The sequence below is a fragment of the Acinonyx jubatus genome, chromosome C2, assembly GCF_027475565.1.
Source record: "Acinonyx jubatus isolate Ajub_Pintada_27869175 chromosome C2, VMU_Ajub_asm_v1.0, whole genome shotgun sequence".
NCBI lineage: Eukaryota > Metazoa > Chordata > Mammalia > Carnivora > Felidae > Acinonyx > Acinonyx jubatus.
Genome location: NC_069384.1, coordinates 57,520,731 through 57,542,689, shown reverse-complemented (window position 1 = coordinate 57,542,689; position 21,959 = coordinate 57,520,731). Strand labels below are relative to the sequence as shown.

At 40.2% G+C, this 21,959-nt stretch overlaps 1 protein-coding gene across 16 annotated transcripts in view; it reads right to left on the bottom strand.

The window, feature by feature from the left end:
* The window catches only part of PHLDB2 (pleckstrin homology like domain family B member 2), a 226,997-nt gene that overhangs the window by 43,047 nt on the left and 161,991 nt on the right, over window positions 1-21,959 (bottom strand). For 15 of the 16 annotated variants that reach the window (XM_053220826.1, XM_053220828.1, XM_027077706.2 and 12 more), the window contains 3 exons: window positions 17,792-17,935; window positions 16,629-16,766; window positions 4,091-4,219 (listed from right to left, as the gene is read on the bottom strand). In XM_053220826.1, the coding sequence (XP_053076801.1) occupies window positions 4,091-4,219; window positions 16,629-16,766; window positions 17,792-17,935 (411 nt within the window). The remainder of the gene's footprint in view (window positions 1-4,090; window positions 4,220-16,628; window positions 16,767-17,791; window positions 17,936-21,959) is intronic. The other variant, XM_053220831.1, reaches the window with a different exon arrangement.

The window sequence follows — 21,959 nt, the reverse complement described above, 5'->3', positions numbered from 1 at the left end:
CTACCATGCAATTACAAGCAACACTATAGCAACAGATTATTATGTCAACACAGTGGATTCTGAAAACTTAAGAGCAGGAAAAACAGTTTGAAAAATATATTCAGCGTTTCTTAGCACTTTTTTATATTTTAATTGGCCAAACAGAAAGTGGTCTTGGTTTGAAGTTTTTGGTTGACATTTCAAGTTTATCAGACATGTTATGCTTATAACTTCTAAAGGAATTAATGAATTTGGACCAAATCTAGTCACTATAGAAGTAATTAAGAGAGAACTCAAGTATCATGTCTTGAAACAAAATACCTGTAGTCTTGAAGCAATACATCAGTGAATATATTTACCCATGTGGTCATACATGCCCAAGTTTTTAAGGTCTTTCCATTAAGTTTGGTTTGTGGCTAAAGATTATTGAGATAAATAATTCCATAAACTTTTTTTTTTAGTATATAAATAATCTTTACTTGAAGTGGGCATCTGTCTCACAATATACACACTATGCCAGTCACTCACTTATTCCACATCTGGTTAAAATGCAGCATTTGTTATCTTAACCCCATGAAGGTCACAGAGCCACTAATTTGTAGTAAATATTTAAACTGTTGCATGACAATAACAGCACACTGGGTAGGAAGGTTGAAAATTAAAGCTAGGCTGAGCACTCAGAATCTGCTGGTATAATCATCTGATCAAGTTATCTAAACAATTAGAATGTGTGTATGTAAACTTACACTGTAAGAAACACAACTTGGTGGGGGGAAAAAGCTTGCAAAGATTTTGGATAAGAATAAGAATTCAGGGGATGGAATTTGGGGGCAGGAGTAGCTTAATTGAGCACAGAGTAATATATACAGGAAGCTCAAAGTCAAGGCCATGACTACTTGAATGAACATTGTAACTCAACTTCACTCTCTAAAAGGAACATTACAAATCTCTACTGGCTGGCAACCTCAAAGGCCAGGAGTGAAAGGAAATAAAACAGCTGCACTCAAGAAAATTCAATGCCATTCCTTCTTGCTAATAATTGTTTTGAGAATTTATATGGCAGAAGTTTATGTGTAGACCTTAATGTTTTCTTTGCTTAGCAGAGGGACAGAAGAAGAGAATAGATACGGTATGTGGTACAGTAACAATCTCATGACAGCTCAAGGCCAACTTTGAAAACAAATTTAAGTGGGGTTCAGGATTTGTTAACATTTCTCCATCTTTATGCCCAATAATCAAACACTTTAACAAATGCACATCTTTGGAATTTGGAAGACAATGGAAATCATTAAAGCAACCTCCTCATTTCATAATATGAGGACACTGAGGCCCATAGAGGTTGAATGACTTGTCTAAGGTTAAAGGAGAAACTGATTGTAGAGCCAGTGAGAAAAATGGTCTCCTAATTATAGATTTCACTGAATATATATACATATATATATATATATTTTTTTTTTAATTAAGAGACTGAAATCAACCATTCAGTTGAGTAAATCATCAAAAGCATCTGAAAACTGTCCTAGCCAGGTGTCTCCTTCGTTTAATAGTAGAACTTATCCTGGCAAACAAAAGACACCTTTAACTTCTGCTTTCTTTTCCAAAATGCTTGCATCCCAGGGAACAATGCAACTGGTGAGCCCATGTCTAGTTGTATGTATACAACTACTCAGACGGAAACCGCATTCTGATTCTAAGGCAGGGAATTAGATATAAGAAGTCTGGGGTGCCTGGGTGGCTCAGTGGGTTAAGTGTTTGAATTCGGCTCAGGTCATGATCTCACGCTTCATGGGTTCAAGCCCCACATCGGACTCTGTGCTGACAACTCAGAGCCTGAAGCCTGCTTCATATTCTGTGTCTCCTTCCCTCTCTCTCTCTTCCTCCCCAACTCATGCTCTGTCTCTCTCTCTCTCTTCACACTCTCAAAAATGAATAAACATTAAAAAAAAAAAAGAAGACGGAGAAGTCCAGTCATAAATCCATAGTTTTGTATGCAAAAAATCATTCCAGAATTTCAGCTTAAGTATTTGGGACAACACATGGTTTAAGAAAATGATGTTCTTCTTTTTTATTTTTTTATTTTGTATGACTCGCCACCTAATGAAATTCGTTGTAATAAAACCACCTTTACTGGATCTAGTTTAAATGCCTCAGGAAAGCTTTGTAATGAGGTGGTATTCTGATGTGTTTGAAGTCTGAAGGGAAATGAGCTGTGGTAACACAGGAAGTTCTTAGCATGAACGGACTTCTCATGAACTAAGTGAACTTTTTACTGATTAGGTCATGGGATTGGTGAAAAGTTACTCTGGTCATCATCCTTGTAAAATAGAATCCGTAGACTTCTTAATACAGGTGAACAGAACCTACTACTACTACAAGCCAGTTATCTCTCCCAAGGACAGGGGTTTGCAATACGAATTTTACACTCCGCTTGGAGAGGAAGAAGGGGTCTCTGCCTTGAAAGAGTGGAATATCCTGTCCTCCTTTGCAGTCAACATCCTTAGAACAGACATAAGTTTATAAGTTATCCTGTAGAGGCTAGATGAAGCCTTATTTGTATCAGTCTGAGTCCAGGTTCTTAATAAAATCCTCCAACTGTTATGTGCAGCCATGTTGATAAAGAAGGCAAAGCAATAACTAGGTAACCAGAGGCAGAGAAGAACAAAATATAGAAGTTGCTGCCGACTCTAAATAAAGTCTTACGGCCACTGTGTAAAATCTTCAGTAATAAGGAGAGTTGAAAAACAGGAAACAAATATAAAAGTCCGTCTCTCAGTCTCTTTGGTGAACTAGCATAAACGCAAACAAATTGCAAATGAAAATGATTTTACAAATACAATTATTTTCCCCAATCGTTTTTATCACAAGATTTCCAGAGAATTATGACATTGAGGGACAGGAAGTTTTATCTTCTTCCAGCAAATTCAGCTGTATACAATAACATGAGTAACAAGGAAGAAACACTGCTGGGACTTTTTTGATCCAATATTAGTAAGAAATTTACTATTTGTTAAAATATTAAAATCATTATGCTTCAGGTAAACCTGTCTGCCTTTGGTACTATTTATTAAGATGCTTTCAATCTCTGTGATACATTGAAGTTTCAGATGTAATTTTTCATAACCTGGTGATACTCTAAGGTATCAAATATTTTTGTATTAAAAGCAATCTTAAACATTTTCAAGGGTGGCTCTCTTAGCGGATGTTTCAACTTGCCTACTCCCAAGAATGAAACGTGCTTTCTTTTCTAATCACATGGAATCATAAATTGTTAGTCACTTCACACAAACTACTATTACGTGACTCCTTTCGAGACCTCAGACCGTTCATGACTGCTCCGCCAAGGTCAGAGTTTATTTGGGTCGCTGTTTATAGCAAATAACTCAGTTGATGAGAGACTCTGAAATATCAAGTGGTCTTGCTGGTGTTAGTGAAACTATCTACCCCAGGAGCCTCATTTCAGCGGATAACCAGCGTGGTCGCGGTGAGCACTGCCAACTTTAACGATCGGAGAATAAAGTCCAACTACAAAGCCCATGCGGCACTGAGCTTTAAAAAATTACGAAGCTCGCCTGAGAAGACGTTGAGGGCATTGACCTGCAGGTTGGGCCTTGGCATTTGCTGTGGTTGTGCTAATGAATTCAATGTCACTAAGAAGCAGAAAGAAAAAAACAACAACAACAACGAGTGATGATGGGAAGCAAGTCAGAAAATAGGATAATTTTTGGACCAAAGTATAAAATCATCCAAGGGCAAACAGTACTCATGGTGTAGCAGAGAGTGCAGGGAAAGATGTCAGCCGATTTAAATGCTACAATCGTGGTGTCAGTTATATGTCAGGAATAGCTCTCTTTTATTCTGGAGAATGACTCCAGGACTATTTCTGCATTAGAAATTAGTGAAGGATTCTGACAAGGAGTTGTTTAACTGATTAGCATGAAATAATATATATATATCGTCAGCATGCATATTTCTATTTAAAAAGTATCTAATGACTAGAACTTATGCAAATTTACGCTACGTGAAGTAGAAGTCATAGGTAAGTGGAACTTAATCGAAAAGACACCAAAAAACAAAAACAAAAAAACCTGGCACATTCCTGTTTGCTACTGACCCTCTTCAGTTGTTGTTGTAATTGTTCCCTCATGGACTCAGGACAATTGTCCAGCTGGGTCTTCTGTTCGGAGTAAAGCTCCTGAAGCCTCTCTAGTTTTTCCCTTTCAGCATCAAGCTTTACCTTCTCCTGAAGTTCAGAAATCAGAAAATAGAAGAACAGAAATTACCTTCATACCCGAGGCAGGCGTTAGTGAATATTTCCCAAGGGTAACACAAACACACATATGCACAAATGAGATACCCTATGAATATTGAAACGTACCTTGCTAGTGACTAAGATAAGGGGGTATAAGTGGAAGTAAAGACAAAGGGGTCCCATTTCTGCATTCTCAAAACATGGCCCACTTTACTGAGTGTAGGCAATGACCCCCGCCTTTCCTTCCATTCCTCCTTCCTTCCACCACGTTACAGAGCGAAGGAAGCAACGGCGATGTTGGTCAACGGTCAACCAAGAACAAAAGAAATGCCAACCAAATTTATAAGACAGCCTTGCAGAGAGTCCCTTGGCAGCGAACCAGACAAAGGAAACCAGGCATTTACCTCAAGTACTGTCGTGCTCCAATTTACTCAAGGCATTTGTTAAGCAAGCTTTGGAAATTATTGTAACTTTGTTCTCAGGTCGGAAGTCTGCCAGATGCACTAGCTGTCTCCCCGGTCATCTGAAATAGGTCTAGCTGTTTAGCAAACTTCAAAGCTTAAGCAATTAGAAAATCTGATTCTAAGAGGAGCACTGAATTCAAAGGCTGAGAGAGCAAGGGAGAAGTCAAGCCTGACAAAACAGCAAGGGAAGGCGTATTGTGCAGTTCAGATACACCAACAACGTGTGACGTTTACTGTGGAGATGAAGACTTCTCTACACTGACTGACATAAGAAATACTTGAAACATGGATTATGGGGAAAAGGAAAGGAGAACACCGGGAGTCAGAAAACAGAAGAGAAAGGAGGAGACAACACTCAGTCCTTCCCAGTCACACACTCCAAGGTGACTCTGGATGCAGGTCTACCAGACAAATCCTGTAATTCAGTGACTACCCAGCTTGATGTGTCACCTATTGAGTCGAGAAACAATACTTCAACCTGTGTAGTGCTTGTCTTCCCAACTCCTGTTCTCTTCATGAGGCTCTGAAGCCTTGAAGGCTAAATTTTACCTGGTGTAACTCTCTCAGCCTACACAGCCTACTTCATGAAGCACTACCGTGGCTTGACCCTCAGTACACACAGTGACCACCATCTGACTCTCCTTAGTTCATTCTATGTGCACTGGTGGCGGTGACACCGCCTTCTAAGCATTATCAGAGAAGGATTTGTTTAAAAGATGAAGCTCCTGCAGTAGTCCTATAAAAGTAAGTAAGTAAGTCCTACTTACTATAATGTCTTCATCCAAATGGCCACGATTTCCTGGGTAAACATATATTTAAATTCTTTACAAAAGAGGTTATGGTTTAAATCTAAAACTGTACGACACAAAAACCCATACCAGTTCCCTGAGGTCTCCATTTTTGGCAGAAAACTTGAAAATGTCAAGGGCATTTTAGAAATGTATATTCAGGGGTGCCTGGGTGGCTCGGGCTTAGGTTAAGCGTCTGACTCTTGACTTTGGCTCAGGACACGATCTCACGGTTTGCGAGTTCGAGCCCCTCATCGGGCTCTGTGTGGACAGTGTGGAGCCTGCTTGGGATTCTGTCTCCCTCTCTCTGCCCTTCCCTTGCCTGCTTTCTATCTCTCTCTCAAAATAAAAAAATAAAATAAAATAAATAAACAAAAAAAGAAATGTATATTTAGATTTAGAAGTACATTCTTTTTTCTCTCAAAATGATTAAATCCAGAAGTCATAAAACTGAGAATCCTATTTCCTATATCAATCTAAAAATGCTTCTGCAACTTCCAGAGACTATCCAGAAAGTTCTTCAGTCTTTAATGGCAACTGTGTCCACCGTGCACATGGACAGTGCAGAAGTTGGAGAGAGAATGGCATGGTTCACAGAATGAAGGATTATCATGTGTTCGTTCACAGTAAAGTTCAAAACACTAGGGCCACTTAGATTCTTTCTTTAGTTTCAGAATGAATCATTTTTTTCCCCTTTAATACAACCAGCAATACAAAACACCTGTTGACTTTTGGATAAGAAAATGTATTATTTCTTCTGTGTATGGATCAAAGATTGCCCTATTTACACAGCAAAAGAATTTGATCCAATGGGGCGCCTGAGTGGCTCAGTCGATTGAGCCTCCGACTTCAGCTCGGGTCATGATCTCACAGCTCCTGAGTTCGAGCCCGGCATCGGGCTCTGTGCTGACGGCTCGCAGCCTGGAGCCTGCTTCAGATTCTGTGTCTCCCTCTCTCTCTGCCCCTAACCCGCTCAGTCTGTCTCTGTCTCTCTCAAAAATACATAAACATTAAAAAAAAAAAAGAATTTTATCCAAAAAGAGTTCTATTTCTAGATACTGTATCATTGGATTTTGCAGCAATTCTAGATCCAAGAAGAAAGCTAAAAAAAAAAAAAAAAAAAAAAAGAGAAAAAGAAAAAAGAAAACTATCCAATCCAATATGTGAAAAAGTGTAAATTTAAAGTTACATTTGCTAGAAAACATTGATATAATATTTGATTACATAGAAAGGCACTGGCCTGAAACATAGGTCTCAAATCCAAAGAAATAACCAAAGTATTCTTCTTTAAAAAAAAAAAAATTTTTTTTGATGTTTATTTATTTTTGACAGGGACAGAGACAGAGACAGAATGCGAGTGGGTTAGGGGCAGAGAGAGAGGGAGACACAGAATCAGAAGCAGGCTCCAGGCTCCGAGCTATCAGCACAGAGCCCGACGCGGGGCTCGAACTCACGAACTGTGAGATCATGACCTGAGCCGAAGTCGGACACTCAACCGACTGAGCCACCCAGGTGCCCCTAAAATTTTTTTTAAGGTTTATTTATTTTTGAGCGAGAAGCAGAATGTGAGTGGGGAGGGGGAGAGAGAGGGGGAGACACAGAATCTGAAGCAGGCTCCAGGCTCTGGGCTGTCAGCACAGAGCCCCAATGTGGAGCTCGAACTCACAAACCGTGAAATCATGACCTCAGCCGAAGTCAGATGCTTAACCGACTGAGCCACCCAGGCTCCCCCAAAGTATTCTTCTCATGCTCTCAAGTTTTAAAATTAATTTTTTCAATTTTTTATTACTACTAATAAGCACAGATAGCGAATAAAAAGTACCTTCTGTGTGCATAGTGCCTTCCTTCTGAGGTGCTGAAAATGCTTCGCAGTTCCATACAAAGGGGCAATTAGAAGAATTATGCAAGCGGGCACCATCAGAACCTCCCGCAGCTCCTCTGGTTTACCAATAATGCTGTGACCACTACTTGGGTCTCAGAGCGAAAGCTTAGCGGGGCCAAAGCTAGGGCAAAGGAAGGATGAAAGGTCTAGTGGCAGTTGGGGCCTGGCCATAAATCCGAGAGGACCACAGAGGTGATATCACTCCCGTGCCAGCCAGAAAGAAATTAATATTCCTACCTTCTATTTATTGTCCAGGAAGTTGCCAAGGGAAAATTGGCTCTAGGCAACCAGTTAATCAGAACTGAAAATCTCACCTTTTACAGCAAAGACAAATACACAGGCAAATTGATGGCATTCCAGGGGTCAGAGATTCTTGCTTTTGACACGTAAGGTATGAAAACTGGTGTTATTTCCTTTCCCCAGATTTAAACTGGCAAACTCACCTATTCTAATTACTATAGGCACAGCAAACACCACATTGGCAGGAAGCATAACATTTTTTTTGGAGTCACGAATTTATTTTCAGGAAATAAATGTATTTAAGTGAATTGTGACAAATTTTAAATTAAATAAAATTTAAACTTTTAATAAATTTATTAAATTTTAATGAGCCCATTTAATAAATCTTAAGTAAATTTAACAGATTTAACTTTGTTGAAAAAATAAGACTACAAGGAACTGGAATACTCCAGGAAAACCCAATGTACGAGGGCGCATTTACACGACCAAAACCAGAATGTGACCTCACTGGAGACATGGCTGCTTATGTTAGCACTGCTCTTGAGTTGACTTGTTTTCCTGTACCGGCAAAATCCAACTGGGTCACAAATTCATTGCCAGATTCTGCCTTTTCTTTTTTTAATATTTAAGATGGATGTGCCTAAAAGGTAAATTATTCACAGCAAATTAAAGCAGAAGTCAGTATATAAAATCAGACTTACATTTGTTTCCATGGTGAATTGTTTATTCACTCACTCAGTAAATATTTAAGGGGACTGTAAGTAGAGAAAAGAGGGAGCCTGATCACTGTCCTCACAAAATACAGCCCAGTTGGCTTTCTGGTTCTTAGCCCCAACTTTACATTAGAAAAACCTGGGTGGGTTTTTCAATATACTATTTTCCAGGTCTCCACTCAGTCAGACAGCCAGGAGCAGAAGGCTAGGGAATGGGCATTTTTTTTTTAAAGTGTATTTCATTTATGTACGCATGTATGCATGTATTTAGAGAGGGTGCGTAAGTGGGTGAGGGGCAGAGAGAGGGAGAATCCCAAGTAGGCTCCACACTGTCAGAGCAGAGCCTGATGCAGGGCTCAAACTCACGAACCATGAGATCACGATCTGAGCCAAGGTCAAGAGTAGGAGGCTTAACCGACCTAGCCACCCAGGCAACCTGGGAATGAGCATTTTAAAAATCCCTCCATGTTTTCTGATACACAGCCAGGCTGGAAACCACTGAATGAGCCAACTAAGATGATGTGAGAGGCACAGGCAATTGACAATCTGCTTTTTCTTTCTTCTTCTTTTTTTAAATGTTTATTTATTTTTGAGAGGGGGGGACAGAGAGAGGAGGACAGAGGATCCAAAGCAGGCTATGTGCTGACAGTAGAGAGCCCAATGTGGGGCTTGAACGCAGGAACCATGAGATCATGACTTGAGGCAAAGTTAGATGCTTAACCGACTGAGCCACCCAGGTGGCCCAACAATTTGATTTTTCTGATGAAGACATGGGACATTAATACACAAGGCACCAACGACTGCTCTTAAAACATTTGACTTTAGCACCTTTACTTTATAGTGTAAAAGGCGCCTCTTAAAAGTAACACCGCAATTGTGTGATTTTTTACATTCAGATTAAATGTCTCAAGTAAACCAAAAGAACTGTGAGATTCCAATAACCACGGTGCATTCAGAGAGGGATGATGCATTTCAAGTTCAGAGGCAAAGTGACCCTCTTCTAGTCATACAAACGATCAGGAATGTGTATGGGTTCACCCTAGATAGTTGGAACTTGTACACATGAATTACCAATAATTCTTAATGAACTGAATAATCCAAAGCTCATCATAGGACCACTTATTTTGCTGGACATGTGGTTAGAAGACAGTAACACAAGTTTTCTCTCTTTTAAGTTGTATTCTTGAAGGAACCAAAATTTAACTTGCTAGCTCTATTTGAATCTCAATATTACACAGAAAATTCTTGGATACCAAAGAAAAAATAATTTTACCACATGTAAGTAATACTTGGTAAGCAGATGGTTCAAGATTACTCTAAAAAGATGCTTACTTTATTAGCTTGTAGGGCTGCCAGATAAAATAGAGGACACTCAGTTAAGTCTGAATTTCAGATAAAAAACAAATGATCTTTTAATGTAAGTATGTCTCAAATATTGCCTAGGGCATAATTACACCAAAAAATTATTTTCTGTTTATCTGAAATTCAAATGTACCTGAGCATCCTATACATTTATATTTATATTTATGTTTATGTTTATATGTAAATATCTATAAGATGGCATGTATTTATGATATACATATACATATACACATATATATATATAGGATATATATACACACACATAAATATAGGCGATATATATATTATATATTATATATATAATTGCTGTTAAATCTGGCAACCTATTAGCTTAATAAAGATTTTATTAAGACTTAAGGCCCACCTTTGGAATTTCCAAACTGTTTAGCACAGAACTCAGCACATACTAAAGTATTTGAGTGTGTTTCATGAAACACTGGGTCAGATTTGGAGTTGTTACAGTGATGTGTTAAAATTCATAGTACCCAAGCCATCATTTCTAAGGGCAGTCAATCCAAAGTCCTTTCCATATACCCTGAGAACACCTTTCCTTCTAGTTCTTAAACCCTGTGGCTTGGTAGGTAGGCATTCTCATAGGTTCATAGGTTAGGCAATTGTTTTAGGTCTAAAATCACGTATCTGAAATTCTTAAGGCCAGATGTGTTCCAGATTTATGAATATTCTGAATTTTACAGAGGTAACACAGTTCATATAAAGTCATTTCCAATAAGATCTGGGAACAGGCATTAAAAGGCATTTCCAGTAAGATCCGGGGACAGTACCTGCAATCAAACATGGTTCAATTTCTGCAGCTACTTACAAATATTCACGCAAGTGTGAATATCAGTCAAAGTCAGGTTTTGCAACCAACTACCTTTTGGTGCCGATCTTACAAAATGACTTTTTTTTTCCCTCCACAAAACTTTTCAGATTTTAGAATTGCAGAGAAAAGATTATGGACCTATGTCAACAAACGTTGGGAGCTGAGAACTCATTGTCTGCCTGCTTCTAAAGAGACACATCCTTATACTCCTTTCTTAAGATTTTTTCCCCCTCTGGTTTTGACATTTTAATTACACAATTGATGGATGTTTAGTATCAAAAAAACTGGAGAATTAGAACACTAGGGATTTATATAATCAAACAACTGCCAGAAAAAATAACCCTAATCTGGAATCCTGTTGATTTAATCCCCAAATCCCACAATATACTTCCACTTCCTCTAGCCAAGGAGCTGACTTGGAAATGTAAGAAAGAGGCACGGGAAGGGCTGGGTCCCTTCTGAACATGACTGTGACTTGGCAAACACTCTGTACTCAAGAGGCATTAACACTTTGCTGAGGAATTCGGGGCCAGGCTCTCTGTCTTCCCCTGGCTCTGAAGGAAGGATGGAGAGGAAGTAACAGGTACTTTGGCAAGATAATAATGGGGAATAAAATTTAACCATTTAAGATACAATGATATATGCTTATTGTAGAAAAATGAGTCAAATAACTTGAGATTTCATTGTGGAACATGGCGTATGGCATAGAGTGATTTAAGCTTCAACTCACACTTTTAAGCCTGTTTTGTTATGAAAACGTACAGGCCAGGAAAGCCACAAAACGCCATAATCTATCTGTGTGGGGACAGATACTAAAATAAAGAATGGTTGAGCTTTATGATGAGCATCCGGGTAATGGAAAGATTCTTCAACAAGACTACGGACGCACAGCCCCTCCTTGACCATTTTACTGAACCTCAGTACAACTACGGAGTTTTGTATGCCAAAGGAGACAAAGAGAATAATCTTAGAGGAAATTGCAATTCCTCTATAATAAAGTAGAGGAAATTGGAAAACTATTTTAGTTTTGGGTTCTTAATGTAGTCAGAAATAGGCAAAACCAGAAGGAAACCTACATAAAGAAATGCATATGTCCGCACCTGCTCAGCAGTCCCTTCCTTTGGGCTTTGTTTCGGAGGGGGAAAGTTGGTGGGGGGAGAGTGGAAAGAAGGGAAGCCAGTCCACAACCAGGCCTTCACCAGAACTGAGCTTCATGGTTCTGCTGGCTTCTGTGCTCTGCCACCAAGCTCATTAAACTGAATCGGTTCACTAGGGCAGAGATTAGTAATTCTCTCTCCTTTTACTCACCCCAGAAAAACACTATGGCCTCTTTGCTTACCACTTCTTCAAATAAATATCCTCTCTGGACTTATGTTCTAGTCCGATACTTGTATTTGTGCATGGTTTATCCGTGTTCCTAGAGACTCTATGTGTGATGTGGCTACTGTCTGAGGACATGACAGGCAGGTGGTATAGAGCCGCATGGAAATGGACGTCTTGATGGTCTTGACAGTGGAACCCATGAGGGCAGAGGGAAAGTGAGCTCAGGGAGCCTCTGCAAAAATGTTCAATAAATATATAATTGAACACATGGTCTCTGTTTTATATTGTATATATAAATATGTCTACAGTTTATATTTTATATGGTAACACATAATGAATAGTAGTCATCTATAACGTACAGGTTTCCCCCTGTACCTGAAAGTGGAGGGCTCCTATGAAACCTTTCATAAAGCATAAAGGGTGTAAAGCAAAGAAGCAATTACCACTAATTTATAGGGGGAAGGTTTTAAGCATTCCCAGACACCTCCCCCCCCCCCCCCCAAATAACCTCTCTTAGGTTTTTCTGATACCTTAGGACACATCTTGCTCATTTGACGCACGACATAAATGGTCAGGAGGTGGGGGCTTGATGCTAAGAGGCTGCTGTAGTTCCCGGGGAGGGCGCCTGGGGGCGCCACTCTGACTGCTGCTTCCTGCGGGGTAAACGCTGAGAGCGGTACACACCTGAAGTCTGTTTTCACCTCCTGCCTTTTTTCATAAAAGCTCAAATCCTCTTGTGGTTCCTTTGAGTTAGTGAAAACAGGCACTAATGGAGGTCTTGCACAAACGTGAAGTGGCATAACGTGAACTTTCGCAGCGAGTGATACCTGTACATTCATTTATACCAAATAGGTAAAACAGAATTACAGTCCCCAAAGCAGGTAAGAGACAATAGTAAAGACTGGCCTTGATCGCCAAGGAAACGATGTCGATAATTTCACATCAGTGTTTGAAATCTGAGGTGTTATTAAGCCTTCTTCCTATGGCCCCAGGCCTTGTCTCCAAAACACTAGGACAAGGCTCACAGGATGTGCCATCAACATCTGAAGCAGAGCTTGCCTGGCAGGGATATCTTTTCAGGTTTTGGTTTTCTCATTCCACAGTTTATGTCTGACAGCAGCAACAGGTGTGTAGAAAAGGAAACGAGATCCAAAAGGGCAAAGGCCACTTCCTCCTTCTGTCTTACACTCCAATGGCAGCCTGACTAGAAGTCCACTGGCATGTGCACATAAGCAGACCATCCCAGATGGCCTGAACTTGGCAGCGCGTAGCTCTGGAGCAGGTGTTTGGCCCTGTGTTTCTGTTAAGGCCCAGCCTGGACTCACTGTTAGCAGGAGACGCAGGGACACTATTCCCAACGCATGCTGGGTGGTATTCTAACATGTCCCGTAAGCTGGGTAAACAGTGGCTAGCGGGGCCTTGCTCTATTTCACAGGCTAGAGAGGGAGATCAATACCTCACAAGCCCAAAGCAAATGTGAATTATGCAATGTGATTTGTAAAAGGACTAAAAGAACAACAGGGAGAACACACTCCGGACTGGAACAGCCTGAAAGGGCTTTTCTGAAAAGCTAACAATGAACCTACGCCCTGAAGGACAGAACCGACAAGATATGGAATATGGGGCAGGGAATTCCAGGCATGGGAAACAGATCTGCAAGGAAACAGATCTGGCAGGAAGTGGGGGAGGATGGCTGTCTAAACAAATAGAAAGAAGGCCACCATGCACATCATATGAAGGAGGGGAAAATGACAGAAAGGCCCACGCCAGCTCAGGAATTAAGATTTATATAAAATATGCTGGAACACAAATCAGAATGATATGATCTAATATTTATTTATTTACTTATTTATTTATTTATTTATCTATCTAGAGCGAATGAGAGAGGGGCAGAGAGGGAGTGAAAGAATCCCAAGCAGGCTCCACGCTCACCATGGATCATGACCTGAGCCGAAATCAAGAGTCAGATGCTTAACTGACTGAGCCACCCAGGTGCACCATGACCCAATTTCTGTATTTTTAAAGATCACTCTCACTGCTGTGAAGAGAAGGAACTAAAGGAAAGCAAACGGAATGTTAACTAAAGAAGAGATTCTGATGGTTTAGAAGAGAAGGCTGTTAGAGGAGATGCTGAGAGGCTGAAGTAATTGGGAACTCTTTCTGGAATCACTATAATGTGAGGGTGATGGAGAAAAAGAAGTGTCAAGATCTACCTCCAGGTTTCTATTTGGACCTAGAGGTGGCTCTATATGCCATCGCCCAGACTGGGAAAACTGGAGGAAGAAGAGGACTGGGGGAGGCCAGGGCGGGGGTCGGTGGTGGGGGGGGAGGCAGGGGTGGGTGGGTGGCCGGGGAGGGATTTGGAAGACAAGGGGAAGGATCAAGAGTTCATTATGAGTGTTCACTTGGCAATAGCCGTGAAATTTCTGAGTGTAGATGTCGGGTAGGCTACTGGATAGGAGTCAGAAGTTCAGAAAAGGGTTGTAGGCTAAAGACATACCCTCGATAGTCACCAGCATATACAGGTGATGGGAAGCCGTGGCTATAAAAGAATGTGAGGCTACAAGAGAAGAGGGTTCAGCTCAGAGACAAACACTCTAACAACTGGTTGTATAGAGGCAGAGGGACAAGCAAAGGGAACTCAGTTGGAAAAGTCAGAGACAATGAGTAAGAGAAAGACAAGGAATACCAGATGAGGGGGCACCCAGAGGCCAAGGGGTGGGGCAGGGAGGGGCCAGGGCAAGGACACAGGTTTGTCCCCTGTCTTGAATGCTGCTCAGGAAGTCTGATCACAAGAGGACTAAAAAGCATGCAGTGAGGTGGGTGGCACCTAGGGCTTCAGGAGTCTTAACAGGCACAAACCTGATGGAATAGTGGGGGCCTCAGCCAACTGCATCTGGGGGAATGGTAAATCAGGAAGTGAGGAAGAGGGCTCACAATGGAGTGATAGGGTACAAGAACTGACCTTTAAGGCACTTATCTTTGAGGGGAAGAGGGAACCCTCCTTAGCTTGAAGGGATGGGATACATCTGGTTTCTCAGGGAAGTAGATGGTGAGGTCATCTCAGCGGGAGGAAAATGGACCAGAGGTTTGAGTAGAGTAAAAGAATGAAATAGCCATGTCATAAAATGGTTTAAGTTTCTTTGAAAAACACGATAATGCTGCCAAGTGGTGCTGAGTCTCTATTTGACTTTGGTTGTCAAAAGTATGTATAACATCATCTCACCCGGTCTGTTTCCACTTCCCTCATCCTTCTCTGGAATCCCAAAGCTAGTTTCTGCCATTTTTCACATCGTGTGATGACAGACAATAATCCAACTTTCTAAGACTAATGAATCCCCCAACAGCTGCAAGGGCCAATCCCACACTTGAAGCCTCCACTGTCCCCTCTCCTATGCAGAGCGTCTGTCAGGCTTACCAACACAATAATAGGAAGGATGGAGGTGGCCTCCTTTCTTGTTTCTGCCTGTGTTCCTGGAGGTCTACTATGCCCTGAGGGCCACAGAATATGACACAACTTTCCCTGGGAAGTGGGGTTAAGCATCGACCCGACTTGCTTCATTTTTCTGTCTCATGTTAATGATGGAGACAAACAGAATTTGCGGGCCGTGCCATATGTGGGCTGCACAAAGATAAATAACCACATGCTACATGGATGGGGAAGGCAGAGAGGCTCATAGATACATGATACCCTATCTTATATCCCATGAGTTTTCCAGTATGACATAAATAGTAAAATACTAATAAGCACCCCAAACAAACACATCTACTGCTTCCCACTGTTCCTTGCTGTATCAGGGCAGAATCTTTGAAAAGCATCATCCTCCTTAAGTGCAGATCTAGACAATTAATCCTTTGACTTGGTTTTGAGCTTTTAAAGACATACATACCACCTACCCAAATGGATTCTTTACTGTTTCAAAGCCTGGAGCTTGAAGGAACATACATAAAACTTAATGTGAAAAAGCTGTGTAGTTAATCTTGACAAGCAGGCAACCAAGAAATTGATGTGCAGCTTTTAGTCTGACATCAATTTCTGACAATATCACTTTGAGCTCATTCTCTGGCACCAAGATCAAATGCCCTTATTTATAGGTCTCAAACAAAGAAGAGCCTAAAAAAGGAAGCCGCATTCAGCAGAAATCCTTCCACATAGAAATCCTTGCCTACTAGAACTTGCTCAAATGGAATTTTTTGTCTTTTTCTTGGCTTAGTAAAGAAGATGGTGAGCAAGGAAAAAAGAAAAAAACGTGTTAAAGTTCGTTTGCTTTCTCTTTCCTAAATTGGAATTTCATTTTTTAATTTTAGGCTTAGTTTAGCCATCACTGACTCCAAATGTGGTAGGAGAGTAAGTAAACTATTTCCCAGAGAAAATAACAACCAGAAAAATGACAAAAAAAAAAAAAAGACAACCGTATTCAAATATGCTTAAGTCATCCCCTATAGGATACCAGTGGTTAAGAAGTTTAGTATACTAAAACCATTTTTAAAAAAAAACACAGCACAATCAGAAGAGCAGCAAGACTGTTGGAAAAAAGCAATTAAGTCACTCATCTCAAGTAGGAGAAGCTTTCCTATCAGCTCGAAAGTTTCATGGGCTCTACTCCCTTAGCACCTGCTGCTCAGTCCCTGACGGTTCTTTGGGAAGAACTTACCTCATCTTAAGACTTTCCTCTGGTACTACTGTCTGTAGGAGCATGACACACAAATCCAAAACCAAGGGAATTCATATGACATTTAAATTCAAACAAATAGAACCACCATATTACTCATAAAGATTGCATTCAAATATACTTTTCTTTTACCTTGGTCTTTTCACCGACAATGTTCTTTTCCAGTTCGGCTATTTTCCGGTTTAGATGATCCAAAATCTCCTTCTCTTTCATAAGTTCAGTTGTTTCAGATTTCTGTTCTCCATCCAAAAGAGCACATTCCATATCCAACTGGGGACACAAAACAAAGCTCAGAGGTGTTTCACTTTCAGAGAGATTCTCAACTGCCCACGTTAGAGATGCATTTTTAACGGCTACAAATTTCAAAAAGTACTATGTTATCAGCCGGACTTTGGTGCCTTAGAGAACAGTTCTGAGAGTCCAGTTGAGATTCGAAATTCCTACGTAAGGAAGCTGGTGAGCCCACAATATATTCACTAAGAAATCTACCTATCATTTAATTTTTCTACTATAACCCCTCTTCTGCTTACTTCTCAATAATATTTTGCCGATTTGCTCAGATTCAGGCTCAAGCACGAACCATCTTGGGAGCAGCCTTGTCTTTCTTTGTCCACAGAGCATGGGAGGTGAAAATTACACCCAGTCAGCATGCAAGCAATGCATTCTTAGCAATGTCAGCAGGAGGGGCATCCAAGGGCTGTGTATAAGATGACAGGTGAGCAGTACCCTTCTACTTATAGCTATCTGCATCATCTGTGAGTATAAACATGCTAGGCAGAATCATTTGTTCTTTCTTGCTCCATGGAGATACAGTAATAGACCATGTGTCTGTTTCCTCTCTGGTCTACAAAGCCCAGAAGCGAGGTCAAGGACTGATTCATATGCAAATCCCCCTGTGTACCAACATGATGTCCAACGCATAGTGAGCATATTCAGAAAGTGTTTGTTGGATTTGAACTTGGAGACCTAAATATATGGGACCTCAGCTGAGATCTGCATGTAGAAAGTCAGAAAGCATACACTAGTTAAGACAAAACTGGTTATACCCAGAGTTCGTTAAAAATGGCTTCATATGTTTGTTTCATCTGACTTAAAAAAAAAGGCAAGGAAAAAGGAAATATTTTAAAAAAGGTATTTTTACCCTATACAGGACTCACTGAAAAAAAAATGTTAACTCATGTTGATTTCTCTGTATTCTGCTTCCAAAGCCTATGCCCTAATAGGTAGTAATATTTTTAAGCTGAAGGAAAGAGAGGAAAAAAGAGAAGGGTAAAAAGTCAAACCCTGGTTTATACCTCTCTGGAAGATTCATCCATCTGGTCATTTATATCTTTGATTTTTTGTTCAAGTTCCTCGAGGTTATTCAGAATTGCTATCCGGGTCTCTTCCATTGCTGCCAACTCCTGAATCCTTTGTTCTTCATTTATACCCTCTGGGGTCTGCAATTAATCAACACAGAAAAGGGCTATTCACATTTCCATGCCAGAATTTCCCAATTTATAAACCAGTAGTAAGTCTAGTGTTTCACAGTCTCTGTGCCTCTTGGAATTCTAAAAGCATCCTTGTGATTGTTCAATTGGAATCGTGCATTTTCTCACAGATCCCCAGCAGTAAGGTTCTTAAGTTACCTCATACAAACCAACTTAAATTTACCAATTCATACCCTTTTAAAGCTGAAATAACTAAGAGATTTTACAGATGAGGAGGTTGTGGTCCATAGAAATTACAGTGACTGCTCTAAGGTTATAGAGAAAGTTTGGCATGGCAAAGAACTAGAACTAGAGCTAGACAAGACTTTTGACATCTTCCTCAGGGATCTCTCGAACAGGCTGCTACCCCCACGCCAAGCCCCATATTCTCTCCCGTCTCCAAGTGAGCACATCTCCTACAATGGTCTCTTCAATCTCCAGCCTCACTACTGCGTCCCACTACTAGGCTTATCTGCAGATGAGTATTCAGGCTGATTTGTTTCTTTTCCAACACATGGTGGAAAAGTGAGGACACGATACACTTGGCCCATTTCACCGAAATGTTCCATGAAGTGAAAAACCATGACAATACAAGACCTCGTTACTTTAGTGACTCCCCAGATGACCAGAAACTACACACTTAATATAAAGTCATGTTTCACTTGTGCTCACACACTACTTAACTGTCTTTATCCTACACTACTTTCTTCACGTCTAATGTTTAAGACACTCCCTGGGCCGATGGGCTTTTATGACACAAAATAGCACACTGGTTATCATTTATAAAACCACTTCACAGAAAAACCTGTGTTCCCTTGGAAAGGAAAGTGAAAGTCAGGAAAGAAATTAAGTAAGAGAGGGCATACTTACACCCCTTAGGTGTAACAGAGTTACAACAAATGCCCAGGAAATAAAGAAATATTTTAGATCATACACATTTAGCCAAAATGGGACTGCCTATTGTTTTATGAAGAGAGTAGAGTGAATTGAAAATAGCCTCTTCTTTCAGGAATTTCCGATTAGTCACCCTAGATACCACCTGATAGAGATCAGTCTCTCTGTAGGTCAAGGGGTGCTGGGGGATTGGCACATTATTTACTTAATTTCTATCTCTCTTTGAAAAAGAAATAATTTCTTTTCATTAGTAAGTCAATCATCAAACAATTTCACAATTGCACAGTGAAAACAGCAGCCTCCATAAGTAAATTATTGAAAATTACTCATAAATCGGTACAAAGAATATTCATACTAACCAAAGAGATCATTAACACTTGGTATGCCGTGCTAAGTTCATTTATTTAATGATCCTAAAAATAACTTTAGGAAGATAGCCATCATGTCATATTCTTTATTCATATTCTTTATTCTTTACCCTACTTCACTGCTCCTCACAGAGATTAAACAATTGAAATGCCACAGTATCTCCGGTTGATTCGCAGAGGTATGCGGACCTTCCAAGCTTTAACATTTAGCCCTTTAATGGCCATCTTCAATGCAGCATTTTACCAATTAATAAAACAACTGCTGACCTTTTTTGATCACAGACAATGAATCTCATTGTCCTAATACTCAGGTGCCCGTTTTAGGGCGTGAGGGACGCCTGTAACAGTGAATGGCATTCTGAAATCACTGACGTGTAATCCTAGCAGGAAAGCTTCAAGAAGGCCAGTATCCTGTTGGGTCAACATTTCATATTAGGTTTCAACCGCCAACAGGGTTTAAAAATATCTCTCTCACTTGGTGGAAGTAAAGCATTAGGAGAAAACAAAAACTGAACAATCTGCATAACTACAAACTTTCTAAGCAGGCAGTGGGTGAAGAAAGAGAACAGTGCAATTATAAATGTCTAACTGAAAGTTTCTAAAAAATTTATCACCATCAGCATATTTGATAACAGACAACTTGAGAGGCTGTTTATAGCAATAAATGCTCTCTAGGAAACGGTTGTTCTTTTTGTTATTTATAAAAAAGCAATAGCTTCCAAAGGCATTCTAAAACTCTGAATGGTTTGTGATAGAATGGGATGAAAATATTGTTTACACATGTATAAACATCTCTAAATATCCCTTCTTTGAGGTAACCTGGCCTCCACAGAGAAAGGGGAGGGAGAGTAGGAACAAGACACTTTGTAGCTTCCTTCCCCCCTCCCCCCCCCAATCTCTTCCTAGAAACTTCTTGCAACCAGAGGAAATTACAAGTGTGAGGGTTGTCCACTGTAGACAGAATGATTACTAAAAAGAGAAGAATGAAAAAGTTCTCGAGGAAAAATAACATTTTTTTCTCAAATAACTAAATGAGGTGATGGATGTTAGCTAAACTTGTGGTAATCATGTCACAATATGTGTGGGTCAGGTCATGATGCCACGCACAGACATACACGGTGCCGTGTGCCAATCCCATCTCAACGTGACAGGAAGAAAGGGAGAAAGAAGAGAGAGCTACTCTCAGCTTTCACCTCAGGGGGAGGAAGACAAGTTCACAAAAGCCAGTTAAAATTAGCCTATTTCTAAGGTCATCAGTATCTTTAAGTGTTAGGTAAAACAAGTTCCAGAATGGTAAATCTCAGGTTTCCTAAATATCATTAAAATCTTCATTTCCTTAAAGCAGCTTAGAGTGTTTTCACATTCTTCTCCACTCATCCTTAGATCGATTAATAACAAACACTGTCCTTTGCTAAGCCAGGAATTCAGTGAGCAGATGTCTAAGAGAAAAGCGTCCAAAACAAATGGGCAGGACTTTTAAGAAAGCATTCTTCTGTCTGTTGTCTTGAAGTAACATATATCTGTCTCCAAAAAGTAATAAATGCAAACCTCCCTCCTTGGAACTCATCCCCCTCACTTGCTGCCTGTCTAAGCTGTTGCCTGTAACCGGAGGTGCCTTTGATATTTCCTGTCTCGAAAGGATGCACGGTCTTATATGTCTTGCCACAACGGAGGCTGCTGGAAGCTTCAGAGGCCTCCTTTTCCACAAAAGCATATTTGAGCAATTAAAAACATCTGCCATGATCCGCCCATTTACACACCAGCAGCTTTCTTGTCACAGCCCTCTTCAGGAGGAAACCTGTCTCCCTAAAGATTGTCCTTAGAGAGAGACACACACAGCTTACTGTTTTAACAAAAATCTGGCAGCTGTCCATGATGGAAGAAATGGGAAAGGATTTTAAATGTAAAGGAAGCCACGGACTTCAAAGAAAACCCAGTGGTTGATGAAAACAGCTCACGTCTTCAAACGGTGGGCCATTTACTTTGCCTGAACACAAACGACTTTTGATTTGCCCCCCAGATCCTAGTTTCTAACAGTTACAACATTCTGGCAATAGAGACAGATGTCCTATTCAGAACTGCTCTCCACTGAGAATGAGGAAGGTCAATGTGGTCATCAGGAGAAAGAAGGATTGCACATTTCCGAGTCCTAATGCAGATGAAGAAGGGACTCAGAAGGTAGATGTGGACTGCTAACTAGGAACACTGAAAAGGTCTTGTTGTGGCCAAAGACAAAACAAACACACCAATTCCCCCTGAACTATACTCCATGTGATAAACTACCTCCAGAATTAGGGATCATGATGAAGTCTTTCTCTTGACCGGTTTGTGTCCCTCTTATAAGAAAAATTTAACTGATATATCTTTTTTGTTTTTGATCCTTTGGCCATAATTGCCATGAATCTCAGAATTGAACTTAATGATCAGAGTTACTTAATAACCTAATCCTGTCTATTTAACTAAGTAAATTCTTGTGATTATGGTTTCTGTTTTTTCCTCCTTATTACCACTTTTTGTGTGTTTATTTTATTCCGATAAAATTTATATCTTATTACGGCTCTCTTATGACCTTTCTAGAAAAGACGTAGAACAATTTTTAATTTCATTGAAAAAAGATTCCTAACTTATGTGAAAAAAGTAACACCAGAAGATTATCCTTCAATTCCATTTAAGAAATCCTCAAATTCAGAAGACATTTTAAAATCAATATACAGCCAGGAGACTAAGTAATA